Genomic DNA, 23,026 nt, shown 5'->3' with positions numbered 1-23,026 from the left:
AAAAAAGAAAGAAAATAAGAAGAAAATCCCGGAGTATTCACACGTCCGCTCACTGTCACCGGGGCGGCGGGAGAGGAATGTAAACGGAGCCCAAAGGCAGGCCAAAAATGGTCAGGGAAACAGGGCGCATCCCACCGGGAAGAGCCAGCATACCGCGATTAAAAGGAGACTTTGCTCTTGCTTTTTTCCCCCTGTCCCAAATTTGTAATGCAAATATCCCAAAGGGGTTTTTTTCCATGTTTTTTTCCCTCCGCGGTTGATCGCTGCAGCAGCAAACACCCCTCGCAAGCGGCTACTGAGGAGACTCCGGCACCAAAGTTAATAGAATCAAGATTTTTATTGATCTCACTGTAACAGCAACCCTTGCCGAGAGCTTTTGTTTCCTCCCAAACACCTGTTTGGGAAGACAAATGAAAAAAGAAACAACCAAAACCCACCCTGAACAGCAGAGAAGCCGCCCCAAGACACGCCGGGCGCCCCTCACTTTGCGGCCAGGATCCTGGTTCAAAAAGAAATTTGTTGAAAGGCAGAAATGGGGACGGGAAGAGGCCAGGAAGGGAGAAAAGGTGGAGGGAAAAAAAAAAAAGTGGTTTTGCTTCTTTTTGCTTTGTTTTTGAACCCAAGTGTGCAACGGGCAGTCCCATGGGTCTTGGAGGGCAGATCCGGTCAATGACAATGATGATGATGGTCCACATACGAGCGAGCTCCTTTGGGGCTCAAAGGCGTAACGTTCCCCCCATGCCCTGCTGCTCCCTCCATCCCGGGAGCTAATAAACTTCGTAGGTCCCTCGCTTTAAGGCAAATAGATTTATTTTTCTATATAATATATATATTTGTGTCCTAAACACACACCGCACACGCGTTTTTAGTGACTTCCCCGACGGCCGCGCGCCGAGCCGATCCCTGAGACAGCAAACACCCCCGAGGGATTTTCACTCCTCTGTTATTCACATTTCGAAGGGGACGGGGCGGGGGGGGAGGATTTAAAAAAGGGAAAAACAAAGCAATGGGGAGAGCACTTGGTGGCTCGTGTTTGCTCCCCCCCGGAAGGAAGTTGCTGGTAAAGTGCCCCTTTTTGGTACCGAGAATAAAAACACGGGATCCGCGCTGTGTGAGGCTCCCACGCGCTCTGGTTGCGCTGCCCAATGCCGCAGGGTTCCTGGGAGCACCGAAGGGCCGGGCTAGGAGTCCTCGTCCAGCCCAAACCCAGGGAACCGCTTTGGCAGTGGAGCGGGAAGCAGGGAAGGAAGTGGAGCGGAGGCGCCGCAGGAGAGGGTGCCGAGTCCTTAAAACGGGTTTCGGGATGGGGATCGGCACCGCGTGGCCCTTCCTCCGGGCGAAGGGTCCCGCCGCGCGTGCGGGTGCCGTCTGCTCACATGTCCATCTCAAACTGCGCCTCGTCCCCTGCAGGAAGAGGGAAAGGGGTGTCAGGAAGGGCGGCGGGAAGACCTCGGAGAGGGCCGGGATGCTCCAGCGCATCCACGCTCGCCTCGAGGTGCTCTTACCCATGGGAGGCTTCCCGTCGTGGTTGGCGAGCTCGTCCTTGGCCTCCTCGGCGCCGGAGCCGGGGCTCGTGACACCCGGGATGTCGGGGAGGTGGCCCGGCGGCGTCTGCGCCATGGGCGAGTTGCGGCGCTCCAGCAGGAACTTGCGGTCGTAGATGATGCGCGTACCTGGCGGCGCCGAGGCCGGGACGGGCGGGAAAAGCAAAAAACCAAAACAAAACAAACCGAAACAAAAACACACATAACTTTATCGAGCAGAGCGCCTCTCATTCCGAGATAAGGCTCGCGCGAGGCTATTCTTGGCGGAGCGGCAGGAAAACATCGCCCTGCGGTGCCGGCGTGGGCCGCGCGCGCATCCGCGCTCTTCCCTTGGGAAACCGCGCGCTCGGGATGGGGGGCGAGGGCGGGAATCCCGTTTTACCGCCCGAGCCCAACGGGACGGGCGCGTCTCGCCCGCGGAGCAGCGCGGGGCGCCGCGGGCCGCATCTCCCCGCGCCGAGGGGGCGGTTTCCCGCAGGGGCAGCAGCGGAGGGGCCGGGGGAGCCCCGGCGGGGAGGCCTCACCTCCGGGGGTGGTGGAGAACAGGGTGCCGCCGGGGGTGCTGCAGCAGCCGGGGGGCAGCGCGGCGGCAGCGTCGCGCGCGGGCGCGGGGATGGCGCGGCTGGGCGCGCGGCCGCCGCCCGACGACATGGCCCCCCGCGCCTTTGTCCCGCGGCTCCCTCCTCCCGGATCCCGCCCCGGGATCCCGCCCCCGGGATCCCGCCCCCGGGATCCCGCCCCCCGGATCCCGCCCCTCGGATCCCGCCCCGTGGCGCGGCGCCGCGGGGAGCCGCCGGGCGCGCTCCCACGTGGTCTAGCGGTGAGGATTCCTGGCTTTCACCCAGGCGGCCCGGGTTCGACTCCCGGCGTGGGAAGGGACAGCGAGCGGCCGCTCCCTTTTCTTTCTTTCTCCCGGGATTCACGTGGGTATGGAGAGGGGCGGGCGAGCGGGCTGCGCAATCCACCGGGGATCGGGAGGGATATGCGGGCTGGATCCCCTCGGTTCGACGTGCCTGGCCCCATGAAGGGCCCCAGAGCACTGCATGTGCCCCCCTGCTCCGTGCAATGACCCCAGAGCGCTGCATGTGCCCCCTGCTCCATGTAAAGCCCTGCGCAGATCCCGTGGTGCCCGCGGCACCTTGGATTCGCTCCGATCTGCCTGGAGCTCGGCCTGGTGCCGCACCAGCGCGGAGCTGGTGCCAGGCAAGAGGCAGCGGAGGCCGGAGCGGCCCCGCGAGCTCCACGCGCCTCGTCCCACCGCTCGTTTTCAGCCACCGCGGACGCCCCGTCGGAGCTTCCCGCATGCACAAGATGGGGGAGGCCGTGGCCAGGGTGGCTCGGCGCGTCAACGACACCGTGGAGAACCAGCGCGACAGCCTGGGTGAGCGCGGCCGCTGCGCCGGCACACGGCGGGATCGGGTGTCCCGGCGCTGCTAAATAAAGCTCCGCGCTCCGGCCGCGGCCTCGCGAGCTGGGGGGGCTCCGCGCTCCCCCGCAGCCCCTCTTGGGCTCCGGCTGCGCCGCGCGGAGCGTTTTCCGTGGTGGATGTAGCCGGCTTGGCCGATGCTCACGTCTCTGTGGCCTCCGCGCTCTCCACGGGATATCTGGGAAGGGCTGGGAGCAGCGCGGGGCCCTCTGCTTCCCGCGCAGACCTGGCCGAGTGCAAGCTGGTCGCCTTCCCCGTGGGCATCTACAAGGCGGTGCGGAGCGTCGCGCACGGCATCCGCCGCGTCTCGCTGGCCAACAACGAGCTCCGGGCGCTCGCCGGCAGCTTCGCCGCCGCCTTCAGCCAGCTGCGAGGTGAGGCCGGGCGAAAACCTCCCTCCTCGGGAGCGGGGGGCATCCCCGCGGCCGCGGCGCGAGGCTGCTTCTCGTGGGCGCTCCGCAGAGCTGAACCTGGAGGGGAACCAGCTGCAGCGGCTGCCCAAGGAGCTGCGGGCGCTGCAGCAGCTCCGCGCCATCAACCTCTCCCGCAACCGCTTCCGGCGCTTCCCGGAGCCGCTGGCCGCTCTCAGCGCCCTCGAGAGCGTGGAGCTGGCGCACAACGAGATCGCGGGTGAGCGCGGGCAGCGCCGCGGGGTCCCCGCGCGCCCGGGGGCGCCGCGGGCGCCGCTGACGCGCGGCCTCCCTGCCCCGCAGAGCTGCCCGCGGAACTGCTGGCCGCCATGCGCGCGCTGCGGCGCCTTGACCTGCGTGGCAACCCGCTGCGCGCGCCGGGCGCCCTCGCCGGGCGCCTCGAGCTCCTCGTGTCGCCCGAGGGGGCCCCCGCGGTGCCCGAGTAAAGCGTTTGCGGCGTTCACGGTGTCTGCGTGTGTGATGGTGCCTCCATGCCCCAATCCCAGCTGCGCTTCTGCCCTCCGCGTGAATGCGGGATAACACCTCGGGGCGGGGGGGGGGCGGGTTGCACCTCATGGCAATCCCGGGCGGCATCGCTCCTCCCGGCGCCTGCATCCCGATCCAGGCATCCCGGTCTCCATGGTGACGGGAGGAGCTGCCGGCGCCGCCGGCCCCGTGTCCGTCCGTCCTTCCCGCGGGAGCACCGCAGTGCCGGGAGCCAAGGGGGAGAGGGGGGCGGACGAGGCGGGGAGGAGGGGGGTGCTTCGCGCCGTGACTCATCCGGCGGCTCCGGCGCCGCGGATGGGCTGCGGGTGGATGCGGATGCGGATGCGGCGCCGCTTCCCAGCGGCTGCCGGAGACCCCCGGCTCGCATGCCGGCACCGCGGGCGGACTTGGGCCAACCCGAGGAAGGTGAGCACCCCCCCCAGCCTTCCTCCCTGCCTCCTCCTCCTCCCACCGCTCACCTGCGCCCGGGGGGGAATTGGCTGTGCAAAGGGGAGTGGGGGCGGGGGGGAAAATCCCACCGTTTTGTGCCTGCAGGAGTGAAGTCCCACAAAGTTTATTCCTGCCTGAAGCGCGGGGAGCAAGACAGGGGCGGGGAACTCACAAATGAGCCCAAAAGCGGGTGGAGGAGAAGAATTCCTTTCGGTTTTCCACCTTCCCCTCCCCAGGCCCTTCCAACGGCAGCTGGTGGGAGCCGGGCGCGCGGCTCCGGGAGAACTACACCTTCTCGGCCTACTACCAGCACTCGTGCGCCGTGGCGGCCGCCTTCATCGCCGCCTACGTCTTCATCTTCCTCATGTGCATGGTGGGCAACGCGCTGGTGTGCCTCACGGTGCTGCGGAACCGCCAGATGCGCACGGTCACCAACATGTTCATCCTCAACCTGGCCGTGAGCGACCTGCTCGTGGGCATCTTCTGCATGCCCACCACGCTCGTGGACAACCTCATCACGGGTGAGCGGCGGGGGGCCTCGGCGCTTGGGGGCATAGCAAGAATACGGTCAAAAAGGATCAAGCAGAGGGAAAAAACGGGGAGGAAAAGGCAAGGTTCATGTCTGCATCGTCCCAAGGGCACAAGGACCTGAGAGCTCCTGAGCTTTGGCACTGCCGCGGGTGCTCCTGGAGATGCAGAGGAGACCAGCTGACGGAGAGCAGCTGGATGAGCCTTCATCCCGCTCACGGATCGCGGAGCCGGGGACCGGACTGCAGATCCCACCCGGAGAGACTCCCACTGCTCATGCCTCACCTGCAGCGCCGGTTATACCACGCCAAAACGGGCCCTCCGTCACCTATTTTTAACATTTCCGTCAATTCTGAATAATTCCCATCGCCTCTTACTCTACCGGGGCTTTTAAGCAGAGTTGTTGTTCATAACAACAGACATTAGGCTAAAGTCCCCTCTGTCCTTGCCAGCTGTTTTATCCAAGTAGCTCTAATAGGAGAGGAAAAATAAAAGCAATAAAAATAATTTGTTTGAGGGGAAAGGTTATCATTTTCTTTATAGCTATTATTCATGCGGGTAAATAAGTCTGTGTGGGTTTTTTTTGATATTTTTTGACACTTAGCGGCCAAGTAAACGTGACCTTCGCGCTGCATTGACATGTTTCTATATCTGCAGTCAAGATACAGGACTAAAGCCCTCGTGAACACAGATCCCAAGGTCAGTCCTTGTGATAACGGGTACAGTCCGATGAATGGGAGAGAGACGAGCAGGGGAAGGTGTACGGTGATGGTTTGCTCTTAAAGCTTCCAAAAATTGTAACGTCTTTACTTTTTCCGAGCGACCCTATCACTGGAGGCCATCCCTGCACGACAGCAAGCCTTGATCATCCCTCCTTAGGCTTTAGCATCAGAAATAGGCTGGAAATCACACAGCGCGTGGGGACACCTAGAGGAAGGTGCCGACGGATCCAGGCGGAGCGCCCAGCCGGGCAGGCCGGGCTCAGCGTTCCGGGAGCTGCCTGACGCTCTCCCCGTCATTCCAGGTTGGCCCTTTGACAACGCCATGTGCAAGATGAGCGGCCTGGTGCAGGGCATGTCCGTCTCGGCATCTGTTTTCACGCTGGTGGCCATTGCCGTGGAAAGGTACGTTGGCCAACGGGATCTTCCAAGCCTTGGCACCTCGCAGGGTGCAAGAGGCATGGGTTAGGTCCTCCTGGTGCAAGAGCTAACCCGTTGGGTCTTTAGGAGAGCGGGACCGCGTTGGGTCAAGGCAGGGTATTCCCAAGGCAACCAGCACACATTGCTGGTGGGTCAGGGCTCCCCGGAGCCATCATCCATCACCTCCTTCTCTCCCTCCCTTAGGTTTCGCTGCATTGTCCACCCGTTCCGCCAGAAGCTGACGCTGCGGAAAGCCCTGGTGACCATCGCGGTCATCTGGGTGTTGGCGCTGATCATCATGTGCCCATCGGCCATCACGCTGACGGTGACGAGGGAGGAGCACCACTTCATGGTGGACACCCACAACAACTCCTACCCGCTGTACTCCTGCTGGGAGGCCTGGCCGGACCTGGGCATGAGGCGCATCTACACCACCGTGCTCTTCACCCACATCTACGTGGCGCCCCTGGCCCTCATCGTGGTCATGTACGCCCGCATCGCCCTCAAGCTCTTCAAGTCGGCGGCGCCCGCGCGCGGCTCCACAGCGGACGAGCCCGAGGTGCGGCGCGTCTCCCGGCGCAAGGCGCGCGTCATCAACATGCTCGTCATGGTGGCCCTCTTCTTCACGCTCTCCTGGCTGCCCCTGTGGACGCTGATGCTGCTGACGGACTATGGGCAGCTGAGCGAGCGCCAGCTGCGCCTCGTGGCCGTCTACGTCTTCCCCTTCGCGCACTGGCTCGCCTTCTTCAATAGCAGCATCAACCCCATCATCTACGGCTACTTCAATGAGAACTTCCGACGGGGCTTCCAGGAGGCGTTCCGGGCGCCCTTCCGCTTGCCGCGCCGCCCGCACACCGGCGCCTACTCGCCGCCCAGCCACAGCCGCGGGCCACTCTTCGGCACCCGCAACCGCGTCTTTGCTGCCGCCGCGCAGCCCAGCGACTCCGAGCCACCGCCACTGCCACCACCGCCCCGCGCGGCCATCAGCGTCCCCGCGTGGGGCCTCTGAGCACGCCCGGGGGCCGAGCGACGACGCCAATAAACGTTTTCCAGGCGCCAACATCCCCGCTACCATTTTGTGCGCCCCGGGCGGGACTCGAACCCGTATCCCCGCGGGGTGGCCGGGGGCGGGGGGAGAAGGAGGAGGGCGGCGTGCGCCTGCGCAGTGGCGTGGCCGGGGGCGCGGCCGTTGGCGCGCGCGCACGGCGGCCGTTGGGGCGCGTGCGCGGAGGCGGCAGCATGGCCGGGTACAGCGTGGAGGAGCGCGCGGCGCCGCACAGCCTCGAGTACCGGCTCTTCTTCAGTGAGTGGCCCCGTCCCCATCCCCGACCCCAGCCCCGTCTCCTCTCCCTCCGCCGCGGGTAGTAACGGCCGCCGTTGCCTTGCAGAGGACGCCCGGGGCCGCTACATCTCGCCCTTTCACGACATCCCCATCTACGCGGATGGCACTGAGGTAAAGCGGGGGCGGGGATGAGGGTGGGAGGCGTTAAAAAAATGATAATGGAAAAAAACAAATGAAATAATTTTTTTAAAAAGCGTCCTCGCTGCTGCCTCGGGGCATGCGGTTAATGCTGGGCTCGCGTCGCTGAAATATTGTGTCCCTGCGCCGCCTCCCGCAGCCGCTGCCAGCCGCGGGTACGAGGAAACGCAAGGAGAGCCTTAAGGGAGAGGATCCCCCTCCTTAGGGTGCCCTTTCCCTGGTGGAAGAAGCAAGCCAGCATCCCTGAGCTTATATAAAAATGCTTTGGGTTAAAAAAAGGAGCATTTTTTGCAGCTAAGGGGATGCTGCACTCTTCCCTCTGGAGCTTTGGGCCGCTCTGTGCCGCTGCGCAGCTTTGGGCAGCTGAACAGGGGGCGAGAAGGTGAAATCCTCCTCGGGGCATCTGCTGGACACCTCCGGCCCTGCAAACAGAGCAGCAGGGGCACCTGCCGTGACGCAGAGGTTTTGTGTCTTTCAGGCAGGCAGCGTTTTATCAATTTGGGCAGGTCTAAGGCACCACCCAAAATCCAAATCCGATGCCGAGGAAGCCGCCGCGGCTCGTCTTGGCTTCCCACTTCCCGCTTCTTCAGCGATTGCTTGGGCTCTTTGGCACCCGGTTTTCCCCTTTATCACCTGCCTTCTGTTTGAGCAGCAGCGCAGAGGGCACAGAGCTGAGGAGGGTGATAAGCTGAACGCTTTTTGAACCTCTAATGAGCTCTGAGTCATTGCCCAGCACTAACCGGGCACCTGTGGGAGCGCTGGGTGCAAGCTCAGCTGCAGCTGGGTGAGTCACGGCAGGATGCCGAGTCTCAGCGTGAGCCCGTCATTGCTGTTACGTTACCAAGGGAGAGCCCCGCGGGTCGCGGAGGGCTCTGTGGGTCAGGAACTGTGAACGAAGGGACCGGCACTCCTGGTGTCCCCGCGGGTGCTTTGTGCTGCTTGCCAGGGCCTCCGTGCCAAGGCAGTCGGCGTCACCGGTGTCCCAAAGGTCACCGGCGCCAAAGTTGCACAACAGGACTGAGCGTCGAGGCCTCTCCGGCTGCGGTGCCTCTCTGGGGAGACCCTTGTTAGTGTGTTAGAAGCTGTGATACTAGCAGCGTAGTTCAGGAGATTGCTCTGCCTGAGCTCCTGCAGAGTCTTCAGTGCCCACTCTAACCACCCCCAATCTGCCTCGTTCCTTAAGTTACATAAAAAAAAAAAATGTATGCACACATCCACGCAACCCCCCTTCCGCTCTAAGGTGGGAATCAGCACTTACGGGATCCAGTAAACCCCTGTCAGGGGAGGGTGAGAGCAAAGTCAATGACATAACAGCGCTGACTGCACGACCGCAATCCAATTACGATGCAAGGGGTTTAGCGTGCCCTGAATTACCTTTCGCAGAGCTCAGACTGCTTAAGCTGGAGCTTAGAAAACTGGCTGATGGCAGGCAGCAAGGCTTGACTTTTTGCTAAAAGCATAAATCTCTTCAAATGGCCAACGCTGAGATTCCAGGGTGAAGGACCTTGTTTTCTTGTGAAAGTTGCAGCTGACAGAAAATGTGTTGATCACCTAGAAAGTGTGTGGCGTTCTGCGTGGACTAAAAGTAGTCTGCGTGGTGCCACGTGGCTAATTGGACTCTGGGGCTTCTATCATGTGCATCCAAACTGGGACCCAAAGAAGCAGAAAGTTACAGCTTTCATGCAACGTCCTTACGCCTGTGTCCCAGGTCTTGAAATTCCTTCCTGTTAACTGGTGGTTTGCGTTTTTCAGAACGTGTTCAACATGGTTGTGGAAGTACCTCGGTGGACAAATGCTAAAATGGAGGTAACTGTGCTAAAAATCCCACCCTCAGTATTCAAACTGACCAGTTGTAGCCATTGCTGAGTCTCTCCTCCTTGTCTTAAGGGCCTAACACGGAGGCTGAGGCTTGCAGAAGTCAGAATATGATTTTCCTGCTATGGCTTCTGATTAAAACAGTGTCTTAGCGTCTTAGCCCCATCTCTCATTCTGACATGGATGAGTCTGCTGAAAACTGGCAGTGCAACACAAACTGCTCAGTATTTCCTTTTGGCTTGGGTGGTTACTGTCGGCTTCTGGGCTTGTTAATTGGCAGCCGACTCCATAAAAAGGACTTCTGCCTTTACTCTGCTTGCTAAGAAAACCTCTGTTTGCAATTTTTCTTCCAGATTGCAACGAAGGATCCCTTGAACCCAATTAAGCAAGATGTGAAGAAAGGAAAGCTGCGCTACGTAGCCAACGTGTTCCCCCACAAGGGTTACATCTGGAATTACGGAGCCATCCCCCAGGTACTGTCGTGGGTTTCTGGGGCTCGTTTTGTGGGGAGGGGAGCAGGGCTGGCTACTGGCCGTGGAGGCCGCCTTGATGAGCTCACGTGTGCCTCGGGTTGCCACCCGAGCTGAAAGTTTGAGGTGTAAATGAAACATCTGCTGGACAGATGCCCAGTTCTGCGTGTTGGAACGAGGTGGCGGGGCATACTCAGAGGTCCAGGTAACCGCGTGATGCAACTGCAGTTGCGCTGCCAGGTTTTTCCTTGGAATAGCCGCTGGGGGCAGTGGTGGCCGCTCTGCAGACAGTGCTCTTAACAGGCCCATGTCTGCTGGGGGCGCAGGAGCTTTGTGCACGGGTGTTTGCCTCGGGTGCTCCTCAAAGCTCGAGGCTCCTTTTGGAAAATAAACCCCACCAGTGACAGCAGAAACGCTGTGAATTTTCTAGCTGTGGTTTTGCTAGCAGTACATGTGAAGTGTTTTCCTGAAGACTTCTTCCAGAACACGCCTGCTGCTTCTGGGAGCACTCGAACTTTCTTGTGACTGTGGAAAAGCCTAAAGGCTAAAATGGAGCAGCTTCTCCAAGAATGTTTTTCTCAGTGTGACTTTACTGTTCTTTAGCCTTACGGTGTTCCGAAGGTTGGCTTGATGAGCAGATGTCGCTGCAGAGGGAGGATAAACGAGGGCTGATTTGTTTGTCCTCTGTGCTGTGGGGAGAGCAAGTAACAGGCTTAACCTGGAAATCCTCTGCTCCACTTGACACCGTGGAGAAAATCTCTTCCGTGGCCAGAGTGACAAAGTACCAGAATTGATTGTCTGGGAATGATTACCTAGAGCTGGAGGGATGAGCCAAACATCTCAAGGTCTCTTCCAACTCTTCGCTGTGATTTGAAGTTTTACATGACAAAACACCTTGGCTTGTGGAACAATAATTTCCAGGTCCAATATAAAGAGTTCCCCGCTGAGTCTCGGATCTCCTGTCAAGTCCAGGAGACTTTTTGAGCTACTGTGGAGTCAGTCTCACTGTGGGGCGGGTGACATTATTGTTAGTGCTCTGGTGTCACCGCGTGTCTTTCAGTGTTTAACTAGCAGGAAACGATACCCGGTCTCTCTCTTTCCCATCTCTCCGGAACAGCAATCTGGAATTCAGGAAACTTCTGTTAAGAAATGAATAGGGAGAGGAGCAGGCAGGCAGCCAAATCAATGAATGTTCTTGCTAGATGTGAACTTCACCTTTGTGCAGCCGTTCAACTGAAGAGGAAGTCTGGGAAGATGTTTTGTCTGGAGAGAAGGTTTGTCCGTGGGAGGGAGCAGTTTACCCATGGCAAAATGAGAACTTTTAACTCGGATTAAACCTGCATTTGCAGGTGCGTGTAGAATAGTAGTCCAAACATCAGAATCGAAAGCAAGGGTACAGTGGGGCCATCACCTGTGTCCTCGGTGCAGTCGCTTGCAAGAAATAACCCTCCTTTTTGTTTCCTCTTGAAACACAGGAGTTCTTATGAGGTTTGTGTGGTGTTTTTTTGATTTTTTTTCCCCCCACAGACTTGGGAAGACCCGGGTCATAAAGATGAAAATACTGGCTGCTGTGGAGATAACGATCCGATTGACGTGTGCGAAATTGGAAGCAAGGTAGTGCGCTCTAAAGGGCAGCTGTCTCTTGGAACATGTAATTAATACCTCTCAAAGTCGAATCACTTGCCTAATTCCCCCCTCCTGCTTCTTACTGTGGTGTTTGCCCTCAGCGGTGCCTCTGAAGGCAACGGTGCAGCCACCAAAACCCTCTCCTTGCAGGTCTGCTCTCGAGGAGAGGTGATCAAGGTGAAGGTGCTGGGCACGCTGGCGCTGATTGACGAGGGGGAGACGGACTGGAAGATAATTGCTATCAACACTGAGGACCCCGAGGCAGGCAGCTATAATGGTGAGCAGCAGGAGGATGCGCCCCAGGATTCCCATCTCTCAGCTGGAAACTTCCAGGTCCGGAATACGGGCTTGTCACGGAATCAGTCACTCCTCTGGTGTGACGCTGGCCCGGACAGCAGAATTGGAGGTGTCACCCTCCACCAAAACCGTACCCTGCTGTTTATCACCGATTCCCCTGTCCCTTTACACTCACTCTGTGATTTTAGTGTAGCCCCAGGGGCAACTCACAGCTAAGTAACCCCTGCAACCGCAGTCTGCCTAACAGCCCTTTTGTCCTGACCAGATATCAGTGACGTCAGGAGGCTGAAACCTGGGTACTTGGAGGCTACCGTGGACTGGTTCAGAAGGTACAAAGTCCCGGATGGAAAGCCCGAAAACCAGTTTGCTTTTAATGGTGAATTTAAGGGCAAGGTAAGGACGGCATCTTCACGCAGCGCTGAGAGCGTTGCTGGACCGCAGGGAAGGCTGCATGTGGGTCAAGATGGACCTAGCTGATTTAGACGAACTTGGCGGGAGGAGCAGGAGGCTGTTTTTGGAGCACAGTCCTTATCTGAGACTGGAATATCTGCAGTTGGTTTCTCTTGGCTGGAGGCTTCCTTGGTACATCCTCGCATCTTGAAGTTTTAAAACAATTCAGGTTATAAAATCTCATTGTTTCGGCGGGTGCTCATAGAGACCTCACAAAAAGAGGTCTCTTGAGGCACCTGCCTGAGTTGGACACTGTCAGAAATCACCCTGTAAATGCCAGCCTCTCATGCCATGTAACCAATAGCCTGGGGCCAGCGATCCAGTATTTACACATAACGTGATGTTTGTCCTCATTTCAACCTTAGGATTTTGCACTGAGCGTTATCAAAAGCACTCATGAGCACTGGAAAGCTTTAATAGCTAAAAAAACAGATGGAGGGGAGATCAACTGGTAGGTAAACACGTTACGATACTTACTCCTTTCCCCTACACAAATAAGGCTGAAACTTGCTTTCCCAACCATAGACCTGCTTCCTGTTAGGGGCTCGCTCTCCGTCTTCCCCTTAAATCTGGCCACGCCGAGAGTTTAGTTTCTTTGTGTTCTGCTGTTGAACGCTGTTGGGGAAACTTGGCTTTCCCGTTCTCACAGACAACTTCTCTCTTGCAGCACAAACCTGACGGTGTCAGACAGCCCTTTCTGCTGTAGTCAGGAGTGCGCGAAAGCTACTGTGGATGCGGTGAGTGCAAATCAGCCCGGGCTTCCGGGTCAGGCACCCATCGTGGTGCCAAAAACCGTCCTCTGTTTCACCGGCGTCTTCAATACTCAGAGTATTTTGCATGACCGGGCTTGGCACCTGCCTCTGGTCGAACACAAAGGTGGATGCAGACAAAATCAGGCCTTCTTCCAGCCTTCCTTGCCCTCGGAGTCCCCTGGGAGACGGACCCTTGTGCGGGGCTGTCCCTTGTGTGCTGCCGGCATCTCGTGCATTGGTGGCTTTTTTTATTGCTTTTAAGAGGAGGCTACAGACAAGCGTTTCAAAACGCCTGGCGTTACAGTAAGAGGGGAGTGGTTGTTTGTGCTCAGAGCACCTCAGGCATGAGGGACGTGCCCAGGATGAGGAGCGGTGATGACTCCTGTTGCACATGCACTTATCTGCTCATAGCAAGCATCCCTGTCTGAGTGGTGCTTAGGGAGCTGCAGGGGTGAAGTTAGCCTCAATGGCACTGACATCTGCTCGCATTGCAACCTCTCTTGCTGCCTGCTAACACTCGTGTTGTTCCAGGCGCCGCCCTGCAAAGCTGCCAACGCGATCCCACCCGAAGGTAAGTCCCCAAATCCACGTTTTCTCTCGCAGAACTGCGATGGTGGGACAAATCCTGGCTGCCTCTCGGCCCCCTCCATCCCCGCGGGGTCGGGGTGGGCATCTCGTGCGGGGAATGAGCACACGGGGCACAGCTGGGGCGGGTAGGGCGGCTTCCTGGGGACCATGCGAGGGCCTTTATCCCTCCTGTGCCCTAGGGTCGTTTGTGGGGGGATACTGCAGCTGTGGAGCTCCGACCGAGGGCGGTTTTGGGGTGTTGGGGCTCGCCGCGGCGGAGGTCGCCCTGGCCACTCCTCCTCTCGTTGCAGTCGACAAGTGGTTCTACTACCAGCAGAACTGAGGGTGGCACCGCGTGCAGCAGCAGCCGCCCACGCCCCGGCTTCCCCGTCCCCCGCAGAGCCTGCCCCTAACTTATTGTGTGGAGAAGCGCGGCCCCCGCCGCCGGCGACAGAAGGACCTAATTTGTAATAAAGAAATAAAGAAATGATCGAGCATGGGGGCGGCGCGGCCCCCCGCGGTACGAGTTGAGTGCGGTAGAAATAAACCCCCTGCGCCCGCTCCAGCCTCGGCTCCTTCCGTGGGTCAAACGGGCGCGTTGGGGCGCGGGGCGGCCGCGAACCCGCGACCCCGCGGGGTCGGCGACGTCACGCGCGACGCGGGAGCCAGCGCGGCGGGAAGGGGCCGGGCGCGCGCGCGCGCCGTGACGCACTTCCGGCGGGGCAGCTGGAGGCGGCCGAGACGTTGGCGCCGCGGCGCGAGGTGAGGGGGGAGCGGGACGGGGCCGGGGGCGGCCGGGAGCCGCGGAGGGGGCGCAGAGCCCGGGCTGTCCCCGCGCTGTCCCCGCAGGCCATCGTGGTGCGCCATGTCCTTCCTCTTCGAGTGGCTCTACAGCGGCTTCAGCAGCGTCCTGCAGTTCCTGGGTGAGGCGGCGCCACCCCGCGCGGTTGGGGCGAAAAGGGACCGAAACGGGCAAAAAGGGCAGCGGCTTTCGCTGCTGCGCTTGGTCCCCTGGGGGTGGGTCTCGTTGTTCCCTGCTGGAAGCCCCGTGCCGGGATCGCTGTGGGAGAGGGATTCGCGCCCGTGGAGGTGCCTCCCGCATGCACGAGCCCCCGGGACGTCTCCCCTTCCAGGTCTGTACAAGAAGTCTGGAAAACTCGTGTTCCTGGGCCTGGACAATGCGGGCAAGACCACGCTGCTGCACATGCTCAAGGACGACAGGCTGGGCCAGCACGTCCCCACGCTGCACCCCAGTAAGAGCGGGGGCCCGCGGGAGCGCCCCGGGGGCGCCCACCGCTTTGGACACGTCGGCCTGGCACCTTCTTCCCAAACACAGGGCCAGGAGCCCGAGGAGCGGCCCCTTTGGTGGAGGGAACGTGCTTCCCATGGAAGTAACGCCGTAAGCGCGTTAATAAGCACGTGCTTGAGCGAGGAGGTCAGAGGAGCTGTTTCCTCCCTCCCCGTTTCGGCATAAAGCACAGATACCCACTGTGTACCGTGTGTGACATTAATATATGTCTTCACATACACACACGGAGCAATTCCGGCCACGACAGCGTCTTTGTTTTCCTGGAGTGTCTCTGTTTTCTTCTGCAATGCAGCCTGTGTCTCTCTTTTGTAGCGTCGGAGGAGCTGACGATTGCTGGGATGACTTTCACGACCTTCGATCTGGGTGGACACGAGCAAGGTAACGGATGGATCCATAGGTGGGTCCATCTCGTGATTTCCACGATGTTCTCCAGCCGCTTTAAGTTCACCTGGTGAAGAGGTCTCATTTCTGTCGCTTGAAGCGGTTTATGGACTTGCTTCAACTCGTGTTTTTCTCACCCGGGTGGGTATTTCTCGCCTCTGTTGCAGCTCGCCGGGTCTGGAAGAACTACCTGCCGGCCATCAACGGCATTGTCTTCCTGGTGGACTGCGCCGATCACTCGCGGCTCATGGAATCCAAAGTGGAGCTTAACGTAAGCTCCCCGTTCCTTCCTCCGCCGCCACCTCCGAGCAGCTGAAGCGCCCGCTCCCGTCACGGGGGCTGGAGCAGCAGGATCTGTGGGTCTCCTGCCTCAGGCTTTCAGTATCCCCCTTACGGTGCGGGGTGCATGTGTGGGAATTTGCACGTTACCCCAGCGCTGAGATCAGCGTAGGTCTCTATTCTAAAACCTGCCCTGGAAAGAGCCCTCTTCCAAAGGGCACCAAAGATAAACGTAGTGTTTCACGGAGCTTAGGGAGAGAAACGCAAGGTTTCTTCAGAAACACAGGGTTTCTGCAGGTGGGGAGTGCTCGCTTGGCCTTTGCTTCACTCGGCCGTCTCGCACGCAGGCGCTCATGACAGACGAAACAGTATCCAACGTGCCAATCCTTATCCTGGGCAACAAGATCGACAGACCCGAGGCCATCAGCGAGGAGAAGCTGCGGGAGATCTTTGGGCTGTATGGACAGACCACGGGGAAGGTAGGGAGAGCCTGTGCTTACGCCGACGCGCTTAACCACGCGCTTGAGCTCCCTCTGGAAGCGGCCCTTTGCTGTGGATTGGGACGGGCGTTTTAAGGCATCTCCTCTCATTTTCCCCCGTTTCTCCCGGGCTTTTCCAGGGCAACGTGCCGCTGAAGGAGCTGAACGCGCGCCCCATGGAGGTGTTCATGTGCAGCGTGCTCAAGCGGCAAGGCTACGGCGAGGGCTTCCGCTGGCTATCGCAGTACATTGACTGATCCTGGGGTGGGCGCGGAGCTCTGCCCCTCCGGACTGATCCCGTTCGCAGCTTCCGATGGACTTTCCCATGAGGACACGGAAGGCTTTCCGACCGCGTACCGGCATTGACCAAGAGACTCCTGGTTTTCTGCTCCTCCGTCGCACAGTGGTGACACAGCTCTTTTCCGCAGGACGCGGAGATCCTGCCCGGGGCTGCCAGCCGTCCCGCTCCGCTGCCGCGGTTTCCCATGGAAGCTGGGCCTTTTCCTTACCCCGGGGCTGGGGTGGTGGCAGGGGGCGGGGGTCAAACTCGGCACCCTGCACGGAGGCAGCTGAAGAGGAGAGCACGTCTCACCACTGTGGTTGATGGACTTCGAAGGAGAAAAAAAAAAAAAAAAGGCAATTATATTTTTTAAAGAAAGTGTCAATGTAAACAGCATCCCTTCTAACTTTTTAGTTTAACACTCATCTTCTTTAGTCCAGAGTCTGTTTAGGGTTGTTTTTTTTTTATATATATATATTATATATATATATATATATATATTTAATGGTATTTAGGTATTTCGCAAATGACTGAACAAAGTATCATGGTAGTAGATGGCCTCAATAAACATAGATTTGGCAGGAATGGAGCTGTAGGGTGGTAGTGCGGTGTCCCGCTGGCGTGGAGAGCCCCCGTGCCCTTCCATGCAGGGAGCTCGTGGCTGTTGCCGCACGGTTTTCCGGACACGGAGGCAGGCATCGCTCAGCAGCAGGACGAGCCCGGAAGGCCACAGAGCCGCTGGGGGCAGTTGTAGCACGGAGGTGTCTGGCGTTTGCATCTCACACGGTTATTCGCTAGGACCAAACCGGTCTCTTTTATACTCGGCAAGTTTTTGTCTGGCGTTTCCTTGCTGTCGCGCACTCGTTTTCGGTTAAATCAATAAAGACATGAGTTTCTCCTCAAAAAAGCCTCCCTTTGAACACAACCTTTACCCCGCACGCAGGGCTGCAACACCGGCACCGAGCCCCCCCCCACCCCCACCAGGGGAGGAATCCGGGTTCCCACAGCATTCCAGCCGAGATTCCCCTCTCCAACGGGGTCGCCGGGGCGGGAGGCTGCAGGGCTCCTGGCCGGAGCCGCCAGCGCTGGCGCAGAGGCCGCCACGTCAGCGCGCGCCCGCGGCGCTGCCAATAGGGGCGGCGCAAGCGGCGTGGGGCGGCGCTCACCGTCACGCGGGGACGCGGCGCCCTTTGCCCCGTGCGCGCTGGAACTTGCGGCGCTGCGTGGAGCTCGTGGCGCTGCGCGGAGCTCCCGGCGTCGCTGCACGGCCCGCGCGCCCCATGGCCATCTCGCCGGGCTGCTGCCGGCTGGCGGAGCGCAGCGGCTGCGCGGTCAGCGTGCACGTGCCGCCGGCGGCGGGCGATGGCGAGGCTGGCGCGGCGGAGCCGTGGAGCTGCAGCGGGGTGGTGCTGAGCTGGGCGCCCGCCGTGGTGCTGTGCCACGGCGGCGTCTTCTCCGCCGCGCTGCGGCACGGGGTCCCGGCCGCGTGGCCACCCGCCGAGGCGCTGGGCCCCGACGCGCTGCGGGCGGGCACGCGCGTGCGGGTTCTGGCAGCGGTGCGGGGGCGCCGGCGCCGTGTGGCCGCGCGGCTGCTGGCGCTCGTGCCCTGCACGGCGTTCGCAACGGCGCTCGCGGAGCTGGCGGGAGGGCCGTGGCACGCGGGCGACGGTGACGAGCCCGGTGCGCTCGCGTGGTTCGCGCTGCTGCGGGCGCCAGCGCTCGACGGCGCCGTGGAGGGCGCGTGGACACCGCGGGGCTCGGCGGCGGCGCTGCGCAAGGGGCAGGTGCTGGTGGCATGCGGCTCGGCCTTCGGCGCACTGCAGCCCGCGCTCTTCCTCAACGCGCTGAGCGCCGGCGTGCTGAGCAACGCGGCGGGCGCCCTGCTGATCACCGACGCGCGCTGCCTGCCCGGCACCGAGGGCGCCGGCGTCTTTGCCGACGGTACCCGGCCCCGGCTCGTGGCCGCCGTGGTGGCGCCGCTCTGCGGGGACGGCGGCGACAGCCTCGGCCTCACGCTGCTCTGCTCCCTCGATGCCATCTTGGAGGCCGCTGGTGCCATCTTGGAGCGCAACGGGGTCCCGCGGCCGTCGCCGGTGGAGGAGGAGGAGGAGGAGGAGGCACCGCCACCACCGCGCGTGGCCCTGGTGCAGTGCGGCCCAGCCTGGGGCTCGGGTGTCCTGCTGGGCCCCCGGCTGCTGCTCACGTGTCGCCACGTGCTGCGGCCCGGCGCCGCCATCACCGTGCGCACCGGGGATGTGCGGTGAGCGCGGCGGCCCCCGCGGTGGCCGGGTGCTGTGCGGGAGCTTGCTGCCAGCCCACGTGCTGTCCGCAGGGGCGCTGCCACACTCGGCGGGCGTGCGGTCTTCGTCACCGACGAGGAGTCGCCCTTCGACGTGGCCGTGGTGGAGCTGGAGCGTGACGTGCCCGGCTTCGTCCCGCCGCGCCTGGCCTCGCACTTCTGCCCGGGTGAGTGACGGCGCCGGGCGAGGGAGGGGACGCTCACGGCTGCCGTGGGGTCAGGGTGGTGGTGGGAACCCATCCCACGTCAGTCCCCTTGTCCCATCTCCAGCCAGGGTGGGACCCCATCCAGCATCATCATCCTTCTCCCAGCTCCAGCCGTGGCGATGGTGGGATCCCATCCCACATGACCCCAGCTCCAGAGGTGGTGGTGGACCCCATCCCACGTCTGTCCCTGCTCCAGCCATGGTGGTGGGACCCCCATCCCATGTCAGTCCCCTTGTCCCAGCTCCAGCCGTGGGGGTGGTGGGACCCCATGCCATGTTAGCCCCCGTGCCCCAGTTCCAGCCTTGGTGGTGGTAGTGGCACCACACGTGTGTCACCCCGTGCGCGCTGTGCTTTGAGCAGGGGAGGACGTGCATGTGGAGAGCTACGGGCTGCTGGGCAGCGCCTGCGGGCCCTCGGTGACGGCGGGCGTGCTCTCGGCGGTGCTCGCCGTGGCGGGCCGGCCCGTGATGCTGCAGACCACGTGCGCCGTGCACAGCGGCTCCAGCGGCGGGCCTGTCTTCTCCACGCGCACGGGGCAGCTCCTCGGTGAGACACCCGCCGCAAACCCGCCCCGGGCGGCCTCCGCTCGTGGCAGGCGCGACGCCCGCGAGCCGCTGCTGCCGTCCCTGCAGGCATCGTGGCCAGCAACACCCGGGACACCAGCGTGGGAGCCACGTACCCGCACCTCAACTTCAGCGTGCCCATCACCGTGCTGCAGCCCGCCGTAGCGCGCTACGTGCGCACGGGCGACGCGGCCGCGCTGGCCGCGCTCAACGGGGCCGGCGTGGGTGTGCGCGAGCTCTGGCGCCTGCAGCAGCCGCCGCCGGAGGTGCCGCTCAGCAAGCTCTGAGCCCAGCACCACAGGAAGGGCCCGGCGCGCTCCACACAGCAAGGGGTGTTTATTGCACAGCCGCTACACAACGTGGCCCCCGGCGCGGCGGGGGCAGCAAGGGGAGGACACAGCAGGGGACGGGGGCGAGGGGGGCAGCTGCTTCTGCTCCGTTTCCATCACGGTTTCTAACCCTTGCGAGGACGCAGATGTCTGGTTATTTGAGGACGCGTGGGCGCGCGCTGGCCCGTGGGGCTCTGCCCCGGGCTGGGGGGTGCCGTCCCCTCGCCGCTGCAGGCTCGCCGGTGCCCGCCGCGCTGCCCGCCCGCCCGCCGCCGGCCCCGCCGCCGCCGCTACCAGATGTAGCCGCCGTCGTCCGCCTCGGCCTCCTCCTCCTCCTCGGCCTCCTCGGTGGCCTCCTCGGGCTCCTTCTCCTCCTCGTCCTCCCAGCCCACACTGCTGCCGAAGTCGCCCGAAAACCCCGCTACGTCCTCTGCCGGGGGACAGGGCGGGTAGCGAGGGGCGCTCTCCAGCCTGCCCGCCGCCGTGCTCGAGCGCAGCGCTCTTACCGCAGTCGGGGCGCCCGTGTCCCCGCGTGCCCGTGAGCTCCTGGCCCAACTGGTCCACGCACCAGCACTCGCCGCCGCCCTGCTCACACTGCAGCCGCCGGTAGTAGCCGTCCTCGTCGCAGCTGGGGATGAAGACACCTGCGGGGAGGGTTGGCGGCGTGCCGCGCGGTGCCGGAAATGTCCCCGCGCCGCCCGCCACTCACCCGGCTTCTTCTTGGCCGCCTCCAGCACCTGGATCTTCTCCAGCTCCCGCAGACAGGGCGGCTCTGTGCGCGCGAGCACAGCGCGGGTGAGGGCGCACGTCCCCCCGCGCCGGCCCGCGCCCGCCCGCCCCACACGCACTCTCCCTCCAGAAGCAGAGGCACCACTCGGCGGCAGAGACGCGCCCGTCGGCGTGCGTGTCGCAGGAGTTGAAGAAGGCGCGCACGCACGCCTCGTACTTGTCCAGGTTGATGGCGGCCAGCTCGGGCGCCTCCAGGAAGCCGTCGCCGCTCGTGTCGAGCCGCGCGAACATCCAGCCTGTGGCGTCCTTGCAGCCCGCCGCCGCGCTGCGCTCCGGCGCTGGGGGAGCCGGGGGCGCGTGGGGACGGCCGCGTGCGGCTCTGTCCCCCCACCCCGGCGCCCCCCGCGCCACGGTTGTTGCCGTCCTACCGGGGCTGCCGGTGGAGCCGTTGAGCTTGGCGTTCTCGCGCAGCAGCTGGAACCAGTCGTGCAGGCGGTCGCCCAGGTCGGCCAGGTCCTGTCCGGTGCAGGTGTCTGCGGAGGCAGCGGTGTCCGTTGGGGTCCCGCCGGCCGCCCCGGTGCCCCCCGGTCCCCGCTCACCTCGCGTGGTGGCGGCCGTGGGGCCGTGCTCGGTGGGACAGGGACACGGGCCCTGGCACTTGACGGTGAGCTGCTTGCTGGCCAGGCACGCCTGCTGCTCCAGCTTGCACTGTGGGGGAAAGCCAGTAACAAGCGCGCGTGGGCCGGGGTGCTGTGCCGCGGGGCGCCACGCAAGGCAAGCGGGCGGGCGGCCTTACCGCCGAGCTGTACGTGTGGCCGTCGGAGCCGCAGACGGCGGCAAGCGGGGCGGCGTGGCAGGCCCTGCAGGTGCCCTCCTTGGCATCGCGCACCTTCCAGCTCGTGGGCGGCTTGATCCTGCCCGTGATGGGGAAAGGGGGACGTGGCGGCGGCAACAGCGCCATGCGCCGCGGCCCCGGCCGTGCGGTGCCCGCCACGCGCTCACCTGTGCTCCAGCTTCTTGCGGCTGATGCACATGGCGCGCTGGTAGCCCTGCGACACGCATACCTTGTGCCGGCTGCACTTCACCTTCTGGCACGGGTCCTTGGTGGTGTCCAGCGCTGCGGGGACGGGGGGACACAAGCTGCACGCGGGGACCCCCGGCCTCCGGGGGGCGGCGGCTGCGGGGGTGCCGGTGCGCAGACCCTACCTTCATCGAGGGGCTGCGTGTCCTCCCAGCTCTTGATGTAGTCGTCCTGGGGGAGGCAGAGCGGAGAGGGGAGCACGCGGCAATGGCCCGAGCGGGGAGGGGGACGAGCGCGGCACTGGGGACACTCACCTCCACCTCCTGGTGCCGCGGTGGCCGGGCAGGACCCCGAAGGAGAGAGGAGGAGGGTGGTGAGCAGCGCCGTGAGCGGCTCCACAGGGGCAGCTTTCGGGAGGCAGCCCCGGCCGCGCGGTGACACAGCTAATCGCGTCCCCCCTCGTCGGCACACCCGTGCATGAAGCCGTGGGCGCCGCGAGCCGCCAACCCCGCGGGGACAGGGAGGCTCCGCATCCCGCGGCACCAGAGCCGGGGCGGGGGGGAGCGCTGCGGACGTCCCCGTCGCGGTGCCATTGGGGTGGCATTGAGGCCGCATGCAGGGGGCACTACACGTGCAGGGTGATGTGGCGTAGGCGCTGGGATGCAGGGGGATGCAATACAGGCACTGGGATGCAGGCACTGGGATGCAGGGGGATGCAATACGGGTGCTGGGAAGCAGAGGGATGCAATATAGGCGCTGGGATGCAGGGGGATGGGATGCGGGCGCTGGGAAGCAGAGGGATGCGATACGGGCGCTGGGATGCGGGCGCTGGGATGCAGGGGGATGGGATGCGAGCGCTGGGATGTAGGGGGTGCGATACGGGCGCTGGGATGCAGGGGGATGGGATGCGGGCGCTGCGGTGCAGCGCGGGGGGCCGCGGCGGCGCCAGCTGCGGCATCCGCAGCGGCGCATCTGCCCCCTCCCTGCCCATGCCTCCCCGCCAGGCCGCCGCGGACTCACGTCTCGAAAGCGGTTCCAGTGCTTGATCCTGCCGCTGTACTGGGCGATGGAGGAGAGCCATTGTTCGTCCTCCATGAAATTGCCGGCGCTCTCGCCCGCCTGGCCCGTGCCGGCGCCGCTGGCGACGGGCAGCAGGAGGGCGAGCAGCGCCAGGGCAGCGCGGTGACCACCGGAGCCCCCCATCCTGCTGCTGCTGCTGCTGCTGCGGCGGCGGCGGCCGCGGGGCGGCACCGGGAGGCAGGCGGGGCTCTCCGCGTCCCCGCGGCTCCCCCCGCACCTGCGCGTCGCCGCCGTGTCGCGACACGCCGCGGGGAGGGGGGCGGAGGGACCCCCGCCGCAGCCCACGGGGGACACACGAGGCACAGGGAGCTCTGGGCACGGGGGCAGGACCGCACCAAATTGCTGCCTTTTCACCCCGCTGCACACAGGAGCCAGGGTTTCACGCAGCACCCGCAGCTGCTGCGCTCGGGTGCTGGGAGGACTCCGCAGGCTCTGCGGCGCGCGTTATACAAGGGGATTAAGGGCTGGGCAAGTTTAAGTACACACACAGCAGCCTGCTGAAGCAAAGGCTAAAGCAGGACACAGGCGAGGGGGGCACACGTGAGGACCCTGAATTCTGCGGCCAAGGGAAGCTGCTCCTTTGGGCGGCTGAGATTTTCCAAGCACTGCTCCAGGCTGGAGCATGTGTTGG

The 23,026-nt window shown here is 62.8% G+C and overlaps 6 protein-coding genes and 1 non-coding gene across 7 annotated transcripts; 5 read left to right on the top strand and 2 right to left on the bottom strand.

Moving 5' to 3' along the window:
* Positions 1–1,372: 1,372 nt before the first annotated feature.
* EIF4EBP2 (eukaryotic translation initiation factor 4E binding protein 2) lies at positions 1,373–2,195 on the bottom strand. The gene is made up of 3 exons (XM_010223619.2): positions 2,069–2,195; positions 1,506–1,673; positions 1,373–1,404 (listed from the first exon to the last, which is right to left on the bottom strand). The coding sequence occupies exons 1-3, from the start codon at positions 2,193–2,195 to the stop codon at positions 1,373–1,375; spliced, it is 327 nt and encodes a 108-aa protein (XP_010221921.2).
* A 152-nt stretch (positions 2,196–2,347) lies between these two features.
* TRNAE-UUC (transfer RNA glutamic acid (anticodon UUC)) lies at positions 2,348–2,419 on the top strand. The gene has a single exon. It is a non-coding gene; the product is annotated as a tRNA-Glu (tRNA).
* A 436-nt stretch (positions 2,420–2,855) lies between these two features.
* On the top strand, positions 2,856–6,992 carry NPFFR1 (neuropeptide FF receptor 1). The gene is made up of 5 exons (XM_088524878.1): positions 2,856–2,925; positions 3,195–3,451; positions 4,555–4,837; positions 5,869–5,968; positions 6,188–6,992. The coding sequence occupies exons 1-5, from the start codon at positions 2,856–2,858 to the stop codon at positions 6,990–6,992; spliced, it is 1,515 nt and encodes a 504-aa protein (XP_088381004.1).
* Positions 6,993–7,193: 201 nt separating this feature from the next.
* On the top strand, positions 7,194–13,783 carry PPA1 (inorganic pyrophosphatase 1). Its single transcript, XM_088524867.1, has 11 exons — positions 7,194–7,286; positions 7,372–7,436; positions 9,216–9,269; positions 9,632–9,751; positions 11,276–11,362; positions 11,525–11,651; positions 11,937–12,064; positions 12,487–12,572; positions 12,789–12,858; positions 13,405–13,444; positions 13,641–13,783. The coding sequence occupies exons 1-11, from the start codon at positions 7,223–7,225 to the stop codon at positions 13,781–13,783; spliced, it is 984 nt and encodes a 327-aa protein (XP_088380993.1). The 5' UTR covers positions 7,194–7,222.
* A 516-nt stretch (positions 13,784–14,299) lies between these two features.
* On the top strand, positions 14,300–16,308 carry SAR1A (secretion associated Ras related GTPase 1A). Its single transcript, XM_010223615.2, has 6 exons — positions 14,300–14,363; positions 14,574–14,693; positions 15,062–15,127; positions 15,298–15,401; positions 15,757–15,888; positions 16,029–16,308. Exons 1-6 carry the CDS (start codon positions 14,306–14,308, stop codon positions 16,143–16,145), a joined length of 597 nt encoding a protein of 198 aa, XP_010221917.2. The 5' UTR covers positions 14,300–14,305; the 3' UTR covers positions 16,146–16,308.
* A 1,140-nt stretch (positions 16,309–17,448) lies between these two features.
* TYSND1 (trypsin like peroxisomal matrix peptidase 1) lies at positions 17,449–19,698 on the top strand. The gene is made up of 4 exons (XM_088524857.1): positions 17,449–18,428; positions 18,501–18,634; positions 19,034–19,219; positions 19,306–19,698. The coding sequence occupies exons 1-4, from the start codon at positions 17,449–17,451 to the stop codon at positions 19,521–19,523; spliced, it is 1,518 nt and encodes a 505-aa protein (XP_088380983.1). The 3' UTR covers positions 19,524–19,698.
* A 112-nt stretch (positions 19,699–19,810) lies between these two features.
* On the bottom strand, positions 19,811–22,551 carry SPOCK2 (SPARC (osteonectin), cwcv and kazal like domains proteoglycan 2). The gene is made up of 10 exons (XM_088525452.1): positions 22,336–22,551; positions 21,501–21,546; positions 21,297–21,411; positions 21,091–21,208; positions 20,894–21,002; positions 20,723–20,827; positions 20,414–20,632; positions 20,275–20,337; positions 20,072–20,209; positions 19,811–19,995 (listed from the first exon to the last, which is right to left on the bottom strand). The coding sequence occupies exons 1-10, from the start codon at positions 22,516–22,518 to the stop codon at positions 19,856–19,858; spliced, it is 1,236 nt and encodes a 411-aa protein (XP_088381578.1). The 5' UTR covers positions 22,519–22,551; the 3' UTR covers positions 19,811–19,855.
* Positions 22,552–23,026: the final 475 nt, after the last annotated feature.

This window comes from Tinamus guttatus, unplaced genomic scaffold (genome assembly GCF_059628265.1).
Source record: "Tinamus guttatus ecotype Peru unplaced genomic scaffold, ASM5962826v1 Tinamus_guttatus_pri_ptg000023l, whole genome shotgun sequence".
NCBI classification, from domain to species: Eukaryota; Metazoa; Chordata; class Aves; order Tinamiformes; family Tinamidae; genus Tinamus; species Tinamus guttatus.
This window is presented reverse-complemented; position numbering and strand designations above follow the sequence as displayed.